Source organism: Mya arenaria, chromosome 5, assembly GCF_026914265.1.
Source record: "Mya arenaria isolate MELC-2E11 chromosome 5, ASM2691426v1".
Taxonomy (NCBI): Eukaryota; Metazoa; Mollusca; class Bivalvia; order Myida; family Myidae; genus Mya; species Mya arenaria.
Genome location: NC_069126.1, coordinates 66,258,784 through 66,279,793, shown reverse-complemented (window position 1 = coordinate 66,279,793; position 21,010 = coordinate 66,258,784). Strand labels below are relative to the sequence as shown.

The window sequence follows — 21,010 nt, the reverse complement described above, 5'->3', positions numbered from 1 at the left end:
TGCCACCTGTAATATTCACTGCACCCAATAATATATTCACTGTGGCCTGTTATGTTCACTGCAGCCTATAATATATTCACTGCAGCCTATAATATATTCACTGCAGCCTATAATATTTTCACTGCAGCTTATAATATATTCACTGCAGCCAGTAATATTCACTGCAGCCTATAATTTATTCACTGCAGCCTATAATATATTCACTGCAGTCTATTATATTTTCACTGCAGCTTATAATATATTCACTGCAGCCAGTAATATTCACTGTATTCTATAATATATTCACTGCAGCCTATAATATATTCACTGCAGCGTATAATATATTCACTGCAGCGTATAATATATTCACTGCAGCCTGTTTATCCATGCCTTACCTCAAGTTGTTTACTAGGCACAAGGAAAACCCGGGCAAGAATTGCATCTCCTGCCCAACTGCTCTCTGTCCAGGTACTGTAATTACCAGATGTGTAGTCTGAAACAAAACAGCACAGAGCAAAATGTAGTGAGTGTTAACCACTTGATTATTGGTTAGATTTTTTAAGAAATCATCTAAGGCACATTCACATAACATTTAGTTAAAAATGATGAAAAATACATCTATTTGTTTTGAATTCTTCAAGTCATCTTCTGTTGGTCAAATAAGTTTCTGTGTGTTCCTGTTACTATTAATTTAACTTCAAAAATTCAATTAATATAAAACTAAACATTAGATACCACTTACAAAAGTTAAGTACAAAAATTGAGTGATGCCTTTCATAACATAAAACTTTTTCTGGTAAGTGTAGGTATGAAATAATGAATGTTTATTTCACGAGTACTGTGGTTTCCCCCACAACAGGAGACCCTTGTGCACCATTGTGCCAACAAGATAAACTTAGCATAATTTTATATAACTTAAGTTACAATAAACGTAAAGTAAATAAAGTTGAAACGAAATAAACATTTAATGTCAAAACTACATTGCTTTATGCTAGAAATTACTTTTTAAAGGGTTAACATGTGGCCTATCAACAATCAATAATAAAACAGCAATCATTTTATTTAATATTTGGAAATATTTGTACTCTGGCAATAATTTTATAGAAGAAGGATAATAACAAGTTGTCAAAAAATATTTGCGCCGTCTATATTTATCCCAGTCACATTCAATATTAATTGTTAATGTCCTATATTGACAAATTTATTGTTAAACTTAATTGATTGTGGATTGGCCATTTAAGATCAAGGTGCTACACAGTTGCATTAACCATACTAGATTCATGATTCAATTCCGTAAGCACCATAGAGAAAAAGACTTTGACTAAGAAGAGCCATGTTGGTTATAATTATTGCTAAAACAGAAAGTCTTTCACTTCAATAGAGTAAAAAGAACCTACCATCTTTATCAAACGCTATGGAGACAGCTTTCGATTTACCGACTGTACCTCTCATACAGATCTTTTCAAATCGAATCCACTGGTAAGAATAATGCTGTAAATGTAAAAATATGTTTCTGTTATTAACCAAACAAGGAATATGGTGGCTAAATTCATGTATAATTGGCTAGTGGAAAGTGTATATCTGTATTATTATGTCAATAAAAGAGCAATAGCTCTTGGGCGGTATTCATAAAACATCTTATTAATAGGTCATTTCATAACTTAAGTCGCTTTCCTTACTTAAGTATCTCTCTAAGCATGTGGTAAAATAACTTTATAATATCTAAAACACTTCATTTTCAATAATTTAACAGAAATGCAAACTTTTATATTAAAAACACTTCTACTTTGCTTTTTATTCAACTCAAGGAAATTGACTCAACTTAAGAAATGACTTAATAAGTTTTATGAATACCAGCTATGGAACCGAATTCACTCACCAACTAAGATCTTACTAAAGTTTATGAGTAAAATCTGAGTGTTTTGATTGGACTGTAAAAATAACTGCTCAACAGACTGAATGGAATCACTGAGGCATGTCTAAGGATACACTGAATGAAGGATACACTGAATGGAATCACTGAGGCGTGTCTAAGGATACACTGAATGAAGGATACACTGAATGGAATCACTGAGGCGTGTCTAAGGATACACTGAATGAAGGATACACTGAATGGAATCACTGAGGCGTGTCTAAGGATACACTGAATGAAGGATACACTGAATGGAATCACTGAGGCGTGTCTAAGGATACACTGAATGGAATCACTGAGGCGTGTCTAAGGATACACTGAATGAAGGATACACTGAATGGAATCACTGAGGCATGTCTAAGGATACACTGAATGGAGTCACTGAGGCATGTCTAAGGATACACTGAATGGAATCACTGAGGCATGTCTAAGGATAAGAATAAGGAGTGCAGTGATTCGTGCATGTGTCCCGCATCAGAGATACACACATTTCAGGCAGGACGCATCATCTTTGACACTGGTTGTGTTTATATCATGAGTTTTTATTGGACACATTGGTAGATATCAGTCCAATCGTTGATAGTTTTTAATTGACACAGAAGAGTGGGTTCATCATGCCTTTTCTTTGATGGAAAGGCATTCTTGCTTAACGGCATAATGACAATTTTTTTGGTTATAGTGATAAGACAAATTTACGGGTTAAATTATTATGTAGAAGAAAATTGTTTTTTTCATCACATCAACGCATGAAATATTTACATTTGTTGGTCAGTAAGTGAAATAAATTGCAATCTTAAACTAATACAAACAATCTGTTTCTCAAAATTATATGCATAATAGGGACAATAAAGGACATTAAATTGTAGTTTTTCAGATAAGCACAGCAAAATATAAGCCAACACAATGTTATTTCTAGAAAGGACATCATTGTGTCACCAGCCCAGTTCATATTGACGTGCGATTTGAAAGTGTTAGGGGATCAAACTTTAAAAACAGTGGCAAATTTGATTATCAGATTCATATTTTCACTCATCTTGTCAAACAGTGAAATATCATTTTTATATCCCTGATAAATCTCAATAAACCACAAGCATATAATGATTAACTATCATTGCAACATACCGGAGTTTTCCAATCTTTATGGGTACATTTGTCATCAGTATAGTTAGCTTCTGTACATGGGCAGTTGAATTCATCTGTTCTGTTATGGAATTCTCCGAGAAAGTAGGTCAGCAGATTCTTCACTAGTGTGGTGACATGATTATCAGTTGTGTCCACACTGACGTAGAATGGAAACAGTTTATAGTCAGCTGAAATATATATATAAATATATATATATATGTAGAATGATAATTTATACCCTTGAGGAAAATACATGAATCCAGAAAGTAGATTAAAAGAAGTCAGATTCAAGTTAGACAATAGTAGTTGTAGGAACCTTCTTAAAATAAACAACAAAACTGGTGATTTTGTCCAATTAAAGCCTTTTCTCACATATGCACAGTAGTACTTTAACAAGTTATAATTAATTTGCCCTTAAAATTAGGGATGGAAACCGGATACCAAATCGGTGTCCGGATATTCGTATCAAGTATTCGAATACTATCCGGATACTCGTATCGAATTGTTTTCATAATAAGTAAATTTCCTATTATATGTCACCCACCTTCTGTTATTTGACATAATTGTCCACTTAAATTATAATTCGTCATATGGCAATTTCACTTTTTCATTCATTCTTTCTCAGTCTTAATAATTTATAATGTTATAATTAAAGCTAAACAACTCATTTTACGTCATAAAACTCATGATGAATACCACATAAACACCTCGCGAATTTGATAGTCACTTCGGCCAAGTCGGTTGCTTGGTTACTGCCACGTGCTTCCGAGTTTGTTATTTATCAGCAGGTTTCATGTTAAATGACGCTTTGATTATTTGATAGTTGATTGTAATTTTATTTCATTACATTGTTTGATTTAATGCAATACCTACAATTTCTGCGGTGTTTTGTAATGAAGGATATAATTGCGGAAAAGATAAGAAGACAAAAAGACGATCTGATTTTTCTTTATTTACATGTGTGTACTTTTTTATTTATCAATAAACTAAACATGTTTACATATCATATGAAAAATAAATTACAAGATGCAAAATGATGGAAATTTGATTGAAAAGTGAAAAGATAAACAAATTTGTTTTTGTATTTATTGTTCAGATAGCAATAATTTCTTCATGCATATTCATCAAAAATACGATTGGTCATTAATAGCTTTGATTGCACGACCCTTATCTTGTGATTGGACGATCAATTCCTACGAGTTAATGATCAATCCGTTTAATATCAACTAGTGCCAATAAGTGTCAATTAAGCACATCTGAGATCATAAAACAACACTTGTCATTGTAAACAAGGTCATAGAACTTCACAGGGTGCTGCACAAGGACACAATTTCATGCCTTGTGCAAACAAACACCCAATTAGCAGACAATTTGTGACACATACCCGCTTCGCTACAGACACTGTTGATCACCTGAAATATTTCATCTGAAAAGTTTTATAACAATTGCTATGTCTCTGCTAAGCTATTTCATTGAAAGTTTAATTCTTAACGAATATTCGAATACCCATTTTGGTATCTGAATACTTGCGTGATATCCGGATATCCGGATAGTCGGATATTCGCTTCCATCCCTACTTAAAATACTTTTTTTGAGCAGCCCAGACCTATACACTGTATATATATACACAGGTTGTTTTTGAGTTAGTTAAATTTCTGCAGTATGATGACATTAACTTTACAATAACAACACAAATGCTATTACATTCCTTATTGTGATGTTTTCTTCATAAAACAGATAAACTTAGATGGAACACACTTACGCAATTTATTGGCATCTTCCTGTGATAGTATTTTTTTAAACAGTGTACAATTTGGGTTCACCAAGAAACAATACAGTAGGTGAGACACCTGAAAAGAAACAATAAGACACAAGTATAAGAAAACTGTCACAACAGCGGATGTGCTGTGATTGATTGCAGTGACTGAGTCGACTATCATGCGGGCTGAATGGGCGCTGTTAATGTAAAATTTAATATAATATTTTGAAAAAAATAAATATTTGTCACCATAAATCAAACTAATGTGGAACAAGAGATGTTTGTCAAACATTATGCCCCCTGAGCGCCAAGTTGCCAGAAATATTTGGACAATTGAATGAAATATGCATGGACTGAAATGACAGCTGATTTGTCATTGGATGCATATGAGGCAGGTCATCTACTGGTCATACCTAATCTTCATGTCAAGTTTGATGACCATAGGTCCGGGAATTGTTGAGTTATCACTCGGACAAGCTTTGGTCTTCCAACAGACCGACCGACATGTGCAAAGCAATTATATAACCCCTCTGCTTCGAAGGGGGGCATAATTAAACTAGATGTTCACTGAAAACTGATACTTCAACTCATGCATTTAGTGACATATAAATTTCTACTGTCTACTATATAAGAAAATAAAATATGGACAATCAGAAAACCTTTTTTCAGCTTACAGTCACACTGACCTTGACCTTTGACCCACTGACCTCAAAATCAATAGGGTTCATCTGCTGGTCATGACCAATAAGCCTACCTAGTATGAGGTCCCTGGGTCAAAGCGTTCTCAAGTTATTGATCGGAAACCGTTTTTCATGTTAAGGTCACACTGACCTTGACCTTTGACCTCAAAATCAATAGGGTTCATCTGCTGGTCATGACCAATACACCTACCAAGTATGAGGTTCCTGGGTCAAAGCGTTCTCAAGTTATTGATCGGAAACCGTTTTTCATGTAAAGGTCACACTGACCTTGACCTTTGACCCACTGACCTCAAAATCAATAGGGTTCATCTGCTGGTCATGACCAATAAGCCTACCTAGTATGAGGTCCCTGGGTCAAAGCGTTCTCAAGTTATTGATCGGAAACCGTTTTTCATGTTAAGGTCACACTGACCTTGACCTTTGACCCACTGACCTCAAAATCAATAGGGTTCATCTGCTGGTCATGACCAATACACCTACCAAGTATGAGGTTCCTGGGTCAAAGCGTTCTCAAGTTATTGATCGGAAACCGTTTTTCATGTAAAGGTCACACTGACCTTGACCTTTGACCCACTGACCTCAAAATCAATAGGGTTCATCTGCTGGTGATGACCAATACACATACCAAGTATGAGGTCCCTCGGTCAAAGCGTTCTCAAGTTATTGATCGGAAACCATTTGGTATTCCGACCGACCGACCGACAGACCGACCGACCGACCGACCGACCGACCGACCGACATGTGCAAAACAATATACCCCACTTTTTTCAAAAGGGGGCATAAAAATTCCCCACTTATGCAATTTTGTCGCAAATGGAAACAATTGGGAAAGCCAGCGGGAAGCCTGAAACAACCTTCCCATTCATTCCCAGGGATCTCATTGACCTACGCTGAAACCATTTCAGCCATGGGTTCATGGGGCGCTCTTGCACTGAAAGCACACTTGCCGTAGAAGAAAAACTGGCTTATTTTAAGCTCTTTTTAGGGCTCTTTTTTTGTGGGGGGGGGATGGGGGGGGAGCAGGGGTCTGCTAACAAATCACATCCCTGATTCAATAGTATGTAAATAGAGGGTATTTGTCTACCCATAGTGCAAGATCAAGGTTTTATTTCAATGAGTGCTCACAGATATTTTTTCCTGAGTTCACGAGTTAAATACATTTCAGTCTAAACACATTTTTTGTTTCTCATATACTAAGATCTTAGAGCATAAATATTGGTGATAGTTGGAAAGAGACTTTTTTGGTAACATCATTTCAAAGCAATTCAGCTGGCAGAATGAATACTACATAAAACAAGAGGGCCATAATGGCCCTTAATCGCCCCACAACAAAATGGCCCCACAACTCTGTGATAAAGCATTAATAAAATTGTTGCAATTAAAACATATATTTACTGATGACAATGCCGTGTTTTATATTTGTAAAGGGTCATGCAATGAAGCTATCTGTTAAGTTTCATTGAATTTGGCCAGGTAGTTTCAGAGATTTTTTAAAGCAAAACAGTAAGATGGCCATTTTGTTGTTGTTGTTGTTGTTGTTGTTGATTAATCTCAATGCCTTGTTGTATTTTTGTAGAAGGTTACTCAAGGAAGCTTTCTGTAAAGTTTCATTGAATTTGGCTACATAAATTCAGTGGAGATGTTTTTTAAGCAATTGTTGACGGACTGATGGACGGGCGTTCTCACATATCAACCTTTGTTACTTTCCCATTACTCCCATAATAAAACTAGATAATACCCCCGAACACCGCCTCTCATTATGATCTATCATTGTATGAAGTTTTTTGAAATTCCGTCTAGTAGTTATCAAGTGACTGTCCGGACAAAAGTTTGACAAAAGAAATCACATAAAAAGGCAATAACTCTGTAATTTGCTAAAATTGTGTAATGATTCATGTACACTGAACTCCTTCTCATTGTGCTGTACTTGTATGAAGTTTTATTAAATTCCATCCGGTAGTTTTTAAGTCATGCTCAGGAGAAGAAAAAGTAACAAAGGACAATAACTCTGTAATTGGCTGAAATAGAATTGCGGTTCCTGGACACTGCACTCCCTCTCATTATAATCTATCTCTGTATGAAGTTTTATTAAATTCCATCAAATAGTTTTTATGTTATGCTTCGGACAAGAAAAAAAATAACAAAGGGCAGTAACTCTGTTATTAGCTGAAATAGAATTGTGATTTCTGTACACTGCACTTCCTCTCATTATGATCTATCACTGTATGAAGTTTTATTAAATTCCATCAAATAGTTTTCAAGTTATGCTCCGGACAAGAAAAAAAGTAACAAAGGGCAATAACTCTGTAATTGGCTGAAAAAGAATTATGGTTTCTTAACACTGCACTTCCTGTCATTATGATCTATCACTGTATGAAGTTTTATTAAATTCCATCAAATAGTTTTCAAGTTATGCTCCGGACAAGAACAAATAACAAAGGGCAGTAACTCTGTAATCAGCTGAAATAGAGTTGTGGTTCCTGTACACTGCACTCCCTCTAATTATGATCTATCACTGTATGAAGTTTTATTAAATTCCATCCAAAAATTTTCAAGTTATGCTCCGAACAAGAAAAAAAATAACAAAGGGCAATAACTCTGTAATTGGCTGAAATAGAATTGCGGTTTCTGTGAACTGCACTTCCTCTCATTATGATCTATCACTGTATGAAGTTTTATTAAATTCCATCCAACAGTTTTCAAGTTATGCTCCGGACAAGAAAAAGTTACAAAGGGCAGTAACTCTGTTATAAGCTGAAATAAAATTGCGGTTCCTGTACACTGCACTCCCTCTCATTATGATCTATCACTGTATGAAGTTTTATTAAATTCTATCCAATAGTTTTCAAGTTATGCTCTTGACAAGAAAAAGTAACAAAGGGCAGAAACTCTGTAATTAGCTGAAATATAATTGCGGTTCCTGTACACTGCACTCCCTCTCATCATGATCTATCACTGTATGAAGTTTTATTAAATTCCATCCAATAGTTTTCAAGTTATGCTTCAGACAAGAAAAAAGTAACAAAGGGCAGTCACTCTGTAATTAGCTGAAATAAAATTATGGTTCTTGTGCACTGCACTTTCTCTCATTGTGCTTTACCATTGTATGAAGTTTTAATAAACTCCATCTGGTAGTTTGCAAGTTAATGTCTGGAAAAAAAATTGACAGCAATTTTTTTTAATAAAGGGCAATAACTCAGTAATTAGCTAAAATAGAGTTATGGTTCTTGAACACTGCACTTCCTCTCATTGTGCTGTACCATTGTATGAAGTTCCAATGAATTCCATCCAGTACTTTTCAAGTTATAATCGTGACAAAAAAAGTAACAAAGGGCAATAACTCAGTAATTAGCAAGAATAGAGTTATGGTTATTGTACACTGCACTTCCTCTCATCATGCTCTACCATTGTATGAAGTTTAATCCTATTCCATCCAGTAACTTTTAAGTTATTTGCTCCGGACAAGGTAAATTGCAACGGACCGACCGACGGACCGACAGACCGACCACAGGGTGACTCCAATATACCCCCTTCAAACTTCGTTTGTCGGGGGTATAAATATACTTACTAATGCCCTACTTACCCTGACTTACCCTAACCAACAAGTGCTACCTAACAAATTTATCTTCTATAAGGAATGAAGGAATTAGTACCCAATATATACCCAATCTTGTGTGCGGACAGACGCACGGACGGACGGACGAAATGACTGACGGATGACGGACAAAGACCAATCACAATAGCTCACCTTGTGAGCTAAAACAAGAGAAGAAATTTGACTATTCGTCTCTTATATAGTGCAACCATTTGAATCTATAACTAAGTACTGTTCTGATATATATGAACAATTTCATGATGTAAGTAAGCTTGTGCCAAATGGGGGTACCAAGGACAAAATTTCAATTACTTACTGTAGTAACATTAGCAGTCAAATTTGTTGAGTCATCAGAATCATTCATTGCCAGCCTATATAGGAATGTCCCTAATATCCCCCCAATATCTGTGAGTTCTTGAGCCAGTTCCGTTTCCTGGTCATACCATTCAGTTTTGTTGATACCTGTATAGTTCAATTTGCCCTTCAAGATCTCAAACCTGCTGTTGTAGAACCTGAAATAGGATGATTAGATAACAAGGTTGGTACTGAAAATGTTTGAATCTGATACAAACATGAGGCCTATGAGGGCCTATACTCTACTGGCATGGCTCTTGTGGTCATTTTCAATCCAGAGCATGGATGTATGGGTTAAAGGCAACAAAAATATAGTTAACATTTTGTGTTTGGTTTAGCTGAAAACATTGCGTGTTCAACATCTGAGGACAGAAAGTATTGTAAGCAGATTAGTTGCATGAGCTATTTTAATATGGGCCAAGTCAAGGTCATCTGAGTAAAAAAAATATTTGTTTTCAAAACTGTTTTCATGGTCAAATTTCACTGCTTGTAGCTTCAAAATAGGTCAAAAGGTCACAGTCAAGGTCAAGCAGGGACAACTTTGATACTTGTCGCAGAACTGTACACAAGGTCCAAATGTTATTGTTGTAGCTTTAAAAAGCGGAAAGTAGGTCAAGAGGTCACAAACAAGGTCATCAAAGCACTAAATAAATATTTGTTTACAAAACAATTCACATGGTCCATATTTCATTGCTGTAGCTTCAAAAATAAGAAAGTAGGTCACACTCATGGTCATCCGAACAAAATTGATGCACTTTTGCAAAACTGTACATATGCTCCAAATTTCAATGTTGTTGCTTCAAAATTAGAAAGTAGGTCGAGGTCACAGTTCAGGTCATCTGAGGACAATTTTGATGCTCGTTTGCAAAACTGTACACATGGTCCAAATTTCATTGCTGTAGCTTTAAAAATAAAAGGTAGATCAAAAGGTCAAAGTCAAGGTCATCCGAGGACTACATTGATGCATGCTTGCAAAACTTTTTCCATGGTCCAAATAACATTGCTGTAGCTTTGAAAATAAAAAAAGTAGATCAAAATGGGTGGGCCAGCTTTGGCCTCAGGGGCATAAACTCAACTTATTTGCTAGATGGTCATCATATGATGCTCCACAAAAAATATCAAAGGAATGAGCCTAGTGGTTTGAAACAAGAAGATTTTGAAAAAAAATCTTAAATAAGTCTCTGGTAAACTTGTGACCCTTGGGGCAGTGCCAGTTTTGAACCCAGGGGCATAATTTGAACAACCATGCAGGGACGTGATCGACCTGGCAACTGGAGGGCTGAAACCATTTCCGCCATGGGTTCTTAGGGGTATATTGGGGTCAAAAGCACACTGCCGTATAAGTAAAACTGGCTTTTTAGATGCTCTTTTGTGATTTCTTCTGACTTCAAATTTGAAGCAAACTGAAACATCAATACTTACAACCAAAAGCACTATATAAACTTTCACATCAGCAAAAAAAAAAAAAAAAAAAAATATTTTTTTTTTTTTTTTTTTTTTTGGGGGGGGGGCCCTGGGGCCATTAGATCCGCGGAATTCCGCGAATCCGCGGACAAATCACATCCCTGCCATGGTAGCTGACGACTAAATTATGCCTTATTCAAAATAGCAAGGGTCTGCCTAGCAGTTTCAGACAAAAGGATTTTCAAACATTTCTCAATTCAAGTATACCAAACCTGTGAACCGGGGGCGTAGCCAATAATGACCCTAGGGGTATTATTTGAACAAACATTCACAAGCAATAGTGTTAAGTTGGATGCACGACAGACACTTCTAGAAGTGGTCATTGGCCAATAGAGCCTAAAATGGCCTTTGGCCAATAGAGCTAAAAATCAACAATCTCCTTTAAACTCTTATTTTTATTTCTTTCAACAAGGGTAAAGGAGAGTACAACATAAAACCAACTGCACATCCACAAAGGAGTTGTCTCTCTTTAATCCTAGACTTGGCTATACATGCAGACTTGGCTAAAATAACATTTTTTTATACTTTCAAGGGCCATAATCTAGGCATGCATGGGCTGATCTGGCTGGTTTTCGAAAGGAACCGAGATCTGACCGATATCTTAATAATGTACAAGCTTCATAGAGATACAATAAAAACTGAAGACTGTATCGTGTTCACAAGCAATTGTTTACAGGCGTACCGCTGCACAGACGCACGTGCGTAAAGAAGCACCTACAACGTACACATTACCATCGCATAAGCTCTTCTGGCCTTTGGCCTTTGTATAAGACAGGCCAGCTGTAACCATTGTAAAAGACAGGCCACGTGTTACCATTGTATAAGAAAGGCCACTTGTTATCATTGTATAAGACAGGCCAGCTGTTACCATTGTATAAGAAAGGCCACTTGTTATCATTGTATAAGACAGGCCTGCTGTTATCATTGTATAAGTCAGGCCATTTGTTATCATTGCATAAGACAGGCCACTTGTTACCATTGTATAAGACATGCCAGCTGTTACCATTGTATAAGATATGCCAGCTGTTATCATTGTATAAGACAGGCCACTTGACATCATTGTATAAGACATGCCAGCTGTTACCATTGTATAAGACATGCCAGCTGTTATCATTGCATAAGACAGGCCACTTGTTTCCATTGTATAAGACATGCCAGCTGTTATCATTGCATAAGACAGGCCACTTGTTTCCATTGTATAATACAGGCCAGCTGTTACCATTGTAAAAGACATGCCAGCTGTTATCATTGTATAAGACAGGCCACTTGTTATCATTGTATAAGACATGCCAGCTGTTACCATTGTATAAGACAGGACTGCTGTTACCATTGTATAAGACAGGCCACTTTTTATCATTGCATAAGACAGGCCACTTGTTGCCATTGTATAAGACAGGCCAGCTGTTATCATTGTATGAGACAGACCACTTGTTACCATTGTATAAGACAGGTCACTTGTTACCATTGTATAAGACAGGTCACTTGTTACCATTGTATAAGACAGGCCAGCTGTTACCATTGTATAAGACAGGCCACTTGTTACCATTGTATAAGACAGGTCACTTGTTACCATTGTATAAGACAGGCCAGCTGTTACCATTGTATAAGACAGACCAGCTGTTATCATTGTTTGAGACAGACCACTTGTTATCATTGTATAAGACAGGCCACTTGCTACCACTGTATAAGACAGGCCACTTGTTACCATTGTATAAGACAGGCCAGCTGTTACCATTGTATAAGACAGGCCACTTGTTATCATTGCATAAGACAGGCCACTTGTTACCATTGTATAAGACAGGCCTGTTGTTACCATTGTATAAGACAGACCACTTGTTATCATTGCATAAGACAGGCCACTTGTTACCATTGTATAAGACAGACCACTTGTTATCATTGCATAAGACAGGCCACTTGTAACCATTGTATAAGACAGACCACCTGTTATCATTGCATAAGACAGGTCACTTGTTACCATTGTATAAGACAGGCCAGCTGTTATCATTGTATAAGACAGACAAGCTGTTATCATTGTACGAGACAGACCACTTGTTATCATTGTATAAGACAGGCCACTTGTTACCACTGTATAAGACAGGCCAGCTGTTACCAATGTATAAGACAGACCACTTGTAATCATTGCATAAGACAGGCCACTTGTTACCATTGTATAAGACAGGCCTGCTGTTACCATTGTATAAGACAGACCACTTGTTATCATTACATAAGACAGGCCACTTGTTACCATTGTATAAGACAGACCACTTGTTATCATTGCATAAGACAGCCACTTGTTACCATTGTATAAGACAGGCCTGCTGTTACCATTGTATAAGACAGGCCACTTTTTATCATTGCATAAGACAGGCCACTTGTTGCCATTGTATAAGACAGGCCAGCTGTTATCATTGTATGAGACAGACCACTTGTTACCATTGCATAAGACAGGCCACTTGTTACCATTGTATATGACAGGCCTGCTGTTACCTTTGTATAAGACAGGCCACTTGTTATCATTGCATAATACAGGCCACTTGTTACCATTGTATAAGACAGACCACTTGTTATCATTGCATAAGACAGGCCACTTGTTACCATTGTATAAGACACTTGTTACCATTTTATAAGACAGGCCACCTGTTACCATTGTATTAGACAGGCCACTTGTTATCATTGCATAAGACAGGCCACTTGTTACCATTGTATAAGACAGACCACTTGTTATCATTGCATAAGACAGGCCACCTGTTACCATTGTATAAGACAGGCCTTCTGTTACCATTGTATAAGACAGGCCACTTGTTATCATTGCATAAGACAGGCCACTTGTTACCATTGTATAAGACAGACCACTTGTTATCATTGCATAAGACAGGCCACTTGTTATCATTGTATAAGACAGGCCTGCTGTTATCATTGTATAAGACAGACCACTTGTTATCATTGCATACGACAGGCCACTTAATAACATTGTATAAGACAGGCCTGCTGTTACCATTGTGTAAGACAGACCACTTGTTATCATTGCATAAGACAGGCCACTTGTTACCATTGTATAAGACAGGCCTGCTGTTACCATTGTATAAGACAGACCATTGGTTACCATTGCATAAGACAGGCCACTTGTTACCATTGAATAAGACAAGCCAGCTGTTATCATTGTATGAGACAGACCACTTGTTACCATTGTATAAGACAGGCCAGCTGTTACCATTGTATGAGACATGCCAGCTGTTATCATTATATAAGACAGGCCACTCGTTACCAATGTATAAGACAGGCCACTTGTTACCATTGTATAAGACAGGTCAGCTCTTATCATTGTATAAGACGGGTCACTTGTTATCATTGTATAAAAAAGGCCTCTTGTTACCATTGTATAAGACAGGCCAGCTGTTACAATTGTATAAGACATGCCAGCTGTTATCGGTGTATAAGAAAAGCCAGCTGTTACCACTGTATAAAACAGGCCACTTGTAACCATTGTATAAGACAGGCAACTTGTTACCATTGTATGAGACAGGCAACTTGTTACCACTGTATAAGACAGGCCACTTGTAACCATTGTATAAGACAGGCCACTTGCTACCATTGTATAAGACAGGCCACTTGTAACCACTGTATAAGACAGGCCACTTGTAACAACTGTATAAGACAGGCCACTTGCTACCATTCTATAAGACAAGCCACTTGTTACCATTGTATAGGACAGGCCAGCTGTTACCAAATGTGTATAAGCCAGGCCAGCTGTTACCATTGTATAAGACAGGTCAGCTGTTATTATTGTATAATACATGCCAGCTGTTACCATTGTATAAAACAGACCAGCTGTTATTATTGAATAAGACAGGCCAGCTGTTTCCATTGTATAAGACAGGCCAGCTGTTATTATTGTATAAGACAAGCCAGCTTTTATCATTGTATAAGAAAGGCCAGCTGTTTTTATTGTATAAGACAAGCCAGCTGGTATCATTGTATAAGACAGGCCAGCTGTTATTATTGTATAAGACATGCCAGCTGTTATCATTGTATAAGACAGGACAGCTGTTATCATTGTATAAGACAGGCCAGCTGTTATTATTGTATAAGACAGGCCAGCTGTTATCATTGTATAAGACAGGCCAGCTGTTATCATTGTATAAGACAGGCAAGCTGTTTTCATTGTATAAGACAGGCAAGCTCTTATCATTGTATAAGACATGCCAGCTGTTATTATTGTATAAGACATGCCAGCTGTTATCATTGAATAAGACAGGCCAGCTGTTATTATTGTATAAGACAGGCCAGCTGTTATCATTGTATAAGACATGCCAGCTGTTATTATTGAATGAGACAGGCAAGTTGTTATCATTGTATAAGACATGCCAGCTGTTATTATTGTATAAACAGGCCAGCTGTTATCATTGTATAAGTCAGGCAAGCTGTTATCATTGAATAATACAGACCAGCTGTTATCATTGTGTAAGACAGACAAGCTGTTATCATTGTATAAGACAGGCAAGCTCTTATCATTGTATAAGACTTGCCAGCTGTTATCATTGTTTAAGACATGCCAGCTGTTATCATTGAATAAGACAGGCCAGCTGTTTTTATTGTATAAGACAGGCCAGCTGTTATCATTGTATAAGACATGCCAGCTGTTTTTATTGAATGAGACAGGCAAGCTGTTATCATAGTATAAGACATGCCAGCTGTTATTATTGTATTAGAGAGGCCAGCTGTTATCATTGTACAAGACATGCCAGCTGTTTTTATTGTATAAGACATGCCAGCTGTTATTATTGTATAAACAGGCCAGCTGTTATCATTGTATAAGACATGCCAGCTGTTTTAATTGTATAAGACAGGCAAGCTGTTATCATTGTATAAGACATGCCAGCTGTTATTATTGTATTAGAGAGGCCAGCTGTTATCATTGTATAAGACATGTCAGCTGTTTTTATTGTATAAGACAGGCCAGCTGTTTTTATTGTATAAGACAGGCAAGCTGTAATCATTGAATAAGACATGCCAGCTGTTATTATTGTATTAGAGAGGCCAGCTGTTATCATTGTATAAGACATGTCAGCTGTTTTTATTGTATAAGACAGGCCAGCTGTTTTTATTGTATAAGACAGGCAAGCTGTAATCATTGAATAAGACAGGCAAGCTGTTATTATTGTATAAGACAGGCCAGCTGTTATCATTGTATAAGACAAGCAAGCTGTTATCATTGTATAATACAGACCAGCTGTTATTATTGAATAAGACAGGCCAGCTGTTTCCATTGTATAAGACAGACCAGCTGTTATTATTGAATAAGACAGGCCAGCTGTTATTATTGTATAAGACAAGCTAGCTTTTATCATTGTATAAGGCAGGCCAGCTGTTTTTATTGTATAAGACAGGCCAGCTGTTATCATTGTATAAGACAGGCAGCTGTTATTATTGTATAAGACAGGCCAGCTGTTATCATTGTATAAGACAGGCCAGCTGTTATCATTGTATAAGACAGGCAAGCTGTTTTCATTGTATAAGACAGGCAAGCTGTCATCATTGTATAAGACAGGCAAGCTCTTATCATTGTATAAGACATGCCAGCTGCTATTATTGTATAAGACATGCCAGCTGTTATCATTGAATAAGACAGGCCAGCTGTTATTATTGTATAAGACAGGCCAGCTGTTATCATTGTATAAGACATGCCAGCTGTTATTATTGAATGAGACAGGCAAGTTGTTATCATTGTTTAAGACATGCCATCTGTTATTATTGTATAAACAGGCCAGCTGTTATCATTGTATAAGTCAGGCAAGCTGTTATCATTGAATAATACAGACCAGCTGTTATCATTGTGGAAGACAGACAAGCTGTTATCATTGTATAAGACAGACAAGCTCTTATCATTGTATAAGACATGCCAGCTGTTATCATTGTTTAAGACATGCCAGCTGTTATCATTTAATAAGACATGCCAGCTGTTTTTATTGAATGAGACAGGCAAGCTGTTATCATTGTATAAGACATGCCAGCTGTTATTATTGTATTAGAGATGCCAGCTGTTATCATTGTATAAGACATGCCAGCTGTTTTTATTGTTTAAGACAGGCCAGCTGTTATCATTGTATAAGACATGCCAGCTGTTATTATTGTATAAACAGGCCAGCTGGTATCATTGTATAAGACATGCCAGCTGTTTTAATTGTATAAGACAGGCAAGCTGTTATCATTGTATAAGACATGCCAGCTGCTATTATTGTATAAGACATGCCAGCTGTTATCATTGAATAAGACAGGCCAGCTGTTATTATTGTATAAGACAGGCCAGCTGTTATCATTGTATAAGACATGCCAGCTGTTATTATTGTATAAGACAGGCCAGCTGTTTTTATTGTATAAGACAGGCAAGCTGTAATCATTGAATAAGACAGGCCAGCTGTTATTATTGTATAAGACAGGCCAGCTGTTATCATTGTATAAGACAAGCAAGCTGTTATCATTGTATAATACAGAACAGCTGTTATTATTGAATAAGACAGGCCAGCTGTTTCCATTGTATAAGACAGACCAGCTGTTATTATTGAATAAGACAGGCCAGCTGTTATTATTGTATAAGACAAGCTAGCTTTTATCATTGTATAAGGCAGGCCAGCTGTTTTTATTGTATAAGACAGGCCAGCTGTTATCATTGTATAAGACAGGCAGCTGTTATTATTGTATAAGACAGGCCAGCTGTTATCATTGTATAAGACAGGCCAGCTGTTATCATTGTATAAGACAGGCAAGCTGTTTTCATTGTATAAGACAGGCAAGCTGTCATCATTGTATAAGACAGGCAAGCTCTTATCATTGTATTAGACATGCCAGCTGCTATTATTGTATAAGACATGCCAGCTGTTATCATTGAATAAGACAGGCCAGCTGTTATTATTGTATAAGACAGGCCAGCTGTTATCATTGTATAAGACATGCCAGCTGTTATTATTGAATGAGACAGGCAAGTTGTTATCATTGTTTAAGACATGCCATCTGTTATTATTGTATAAACAGGCCAGCTGTTATCATTGTATAAGTCAGGCAAGCTGTTATCATTGAATAATACAGACCAGCTGTTATCATTGTGGAAGACAGACAAGCTGTTATCATTGTATAAGACAGACAAGCTCTTATCATTGTATAAGACATGCCAGCTGTTATCATTGTTTAAGACATGCCAGCTGTTATCATTGAATAAGACATGCCAGCTGTTTTTATTGAATGAGACAGGCAAGCTGTTATCATTGTATAAGACATGCCAGCTGTTATTATTGTATTAGAGATGCCAGCTGTTATCATTGTATAAGACATGCCAGCTGTTTTTATTGTTTAAGACAGGCCAGCTGTTATCATTGTATAAGACATGCCAGCTGTTATTATTGTATAAACAGGCCAGCTGTTATCATTGTATAAGACATGCCAGCTGTTTTAATTGTATAAGACAGGCAAGCTGTTATCATTGTATAAGACATGCCAGCTGTTATTATTGTATTAGAGAGGCCAGCTGTTATCATTGTATAAGACATGCCAGCTGTTTTTATTGTATAAGACAGGCCAGCTGTTATCATTGTATAAGACATGCCAGCTGTTATTATTGCATAAACAGGCCAGCTGTTATCATTGTATAAGACATGCCAGCTGTTTTTATTGTATAAGACAGGCAAGCTGTTATCATTGTATAAGACATGCCAGCTGTTTTAATTGTATAAGACAGGCAAGCTGTTATCATTGTATAAGACATGCCAGCTGTTATTATTGTATAAACAGGCCAGCTGTTATCATTGTATAAGACATGCCAGCTGTTTTAATTGTATAAGACAGGCAAGCTGTTATCATTGTATAAGACATGCCAGCTGTTATTATTGTATTAGAGAGGCCAGCTGTTATCATTGTATAAGACATGCCAGCTGTTTTTATTGTATTAGAGATGCCAGCTGTTATCATTGTATAAGACATGCCAGCTGTTTTTATTGTTTAAGACAGGCCAGCTGTTATCATTGTATAAGACATGCCAGCTGTTATTATTGTATAAACAGGCCAGCTGTTATCATTGTATAAGACATGCCAGCTGTTTTAATTGTATAAGACAGGCAAGCTGTTATCATTGTATAAGACATGCCAGCTGTTATTATTGTATTAGAGAGGCCAGCTGTTATCATTGTATAAGACATGCCGGCTGTTTTTATTGTATAAGACAGGCCAGCTGTTATCATTGTATAAGACATGCCAGCTGTTATTATTGCATAAACAGGCCAGCTGTTATCATTGTATAAGACATGCCAGCTGTTTTTATTGTATAAGACAGGCAAGCTGTTATCATTGTATAAGACATGCCAGCTGTTTTTATTGTATAAGACAGGCAAGCTGTTATCATAGTATAAGACAGGCCAGCCATTATTATTGTAAAAATCCCTTACTTTGATCAAGTCACTTACTTATTTGTAAAGGAGGCATTGTGGTCAGTCAACACAAGTGAAGGGAATGAGCTGTTGTCCTTTAAGGGTTTGAGAAATGACTGTACAGAGGCGGGCGGTAAGGGGATGGACTGGTCGGCTTCATCTATCAGTGAACTGTCTAAATCCTTCAACAGTGAAACCAGTCTGGTTGTCTGGAATATACAAAAAAATAAATGGAAAAGTTAATCTACTTTTTTTGTCGAAGATGCAAATTCATAACTTCATCAAGGGTTATAATTTCTAAAATAACATATCATACCAAAGGAATTAAGATTAAAGTAATATGTACTGTTCATTATTACACGTCAAATAAGTAAACTGATATGGTAACCCCAACTGCAAGTATTTTAGGTAGTGAGTTTAAAGGGACTCACTCATAACATTATAATATTTAACTCTTTGATACTGAAATTGCAGAAAAAAATACATTTTAAGTACAACAAGAGCTGTCACAGAGACAGTGCGCTTGACTATTCCGCCACTTTTCAGTGTAAGGATTGAGAAGGCCTAGAGGTAATTAATATAAACATTCTGACCAAGATTCCCAATGATACAGTCATAAATGTGACCTCTAGAGTGCTAACAAGCTTTTCCTATAATTTGACCTTATGACCTAGTTTTTGACCGCACATGACCCAGTTTTAAACCTGACTTGAAACTTATTAATATAAACATTCTGACCAACTTTCATGAAGATACAGTCATAAATGAGACCTCTAGAGTGTTAACAAGATTTTTCTTCAATTTGAACTGGTAACCTTTTTGACCGCACATGACCAAAAATCGAACTTGACCTAGAGAGTATTAATATTAACATTCTGACCAAGTTTCCTGAAGATACAGTCATAAATGTGACCTCTATAATGTTAACAAGCTTTTCCTTTAATTTGACCTGGTGACCTAGTTTTTAACCCCGGATGACCCAATATCGAACTCATCCAAGATTTTATTGAGGGTAGCATTCTGACCAAGTTTCATTAAGATAGTGCCCAAATTGTGACCTCTAGCTTGATAACAATCAAATTGTTGACGACGGAGGACGGAGGACAACGACGGACGACGGACACAGGGCGATCTTCGTGCTCAGGTGAGCTAAAAACTGACCAGGGCTCTCGCGAGAGGGCAACTTGGGCGAAGTGGTCGCCTAAGTGGTCATAGCGCGTGACAATGAAAACATGTGTTTGTTTTATGGCGATAATTGCATAAATTAACACCTCGATAGGCCCGAAAAGTTGGCCATATCTGTAAAATGGTCCCCTAAAAGTTGTTGAGTAGAGGGTAAGTACATTTAATTATATTTCGGCGACTTCTGAACTTATTGTTTGGATCTTAAACTGTTAAATGTTGCCATTTCGCGAGTGAAAATAATTAAAGGTAAAATAAATAATATCTCAAATTTTCAATTTATGACCTTCGTTACGATCATTCTTATGTAGAAAAATGGTTAGGCAATACCGTTATGTCCGTAGCATCTAGGTTAAAGGGCAAATCGCCCAAACCTGGCTCAAAACGTAAAGTAACAGAAATAGAGACTGCTGCAAGCAAAATTGAATTACCGTCAAAACGTCAATTCTCAAAAGCATTGAATCAGGCATCTTTTGACTGGTACACTCAAGATGAGAACAAACTTTGGCATTGTAAATTATGTAGAGA

At 36.8% G+C, this 21,010-nt stretch overlaps 1 protein-coding gene across 2 annotated transcripts in view; it reads right to left on the bottom strand.

Moving 5' to 3' along the window:
• The window catches only part of LOC128234502 (nicastrin-like), a 44,469-nt gene that overhangs the window by 9,164 nt on the left and 14,295 nt on the right, over positions 1-21,010 (bottom strand). For both annotated transcript variants that reach the window (XM_052948759.1, XM_052948760.1), the window contains exons 9-14: positions 19,337-19,509; positions 9,385-9,580; positions 4,776-4,863; positions 3,014-3,201; positions 1,377-1,470; positions 375-472 (exon numbers count right to left, since the gene is read on the bottom strand). In XM_052948759.1, coding sequence (XP_052804719.1) covers positions 375-472; positions 1,377-1,470; positions 3,014-3,201; positions 4,776-4,863; positions 9,385-9,580; positions 19,337-19,509 — 837 coding nt within the window. The remainder of the gene's footprint in view (positions 1-374; positions 473-1,376; positions 1,471-3,013; positions 3,202-4,775; positions 4,864-9,384; positions 9,581-19,336; positions 19,510-21,010) is intronic.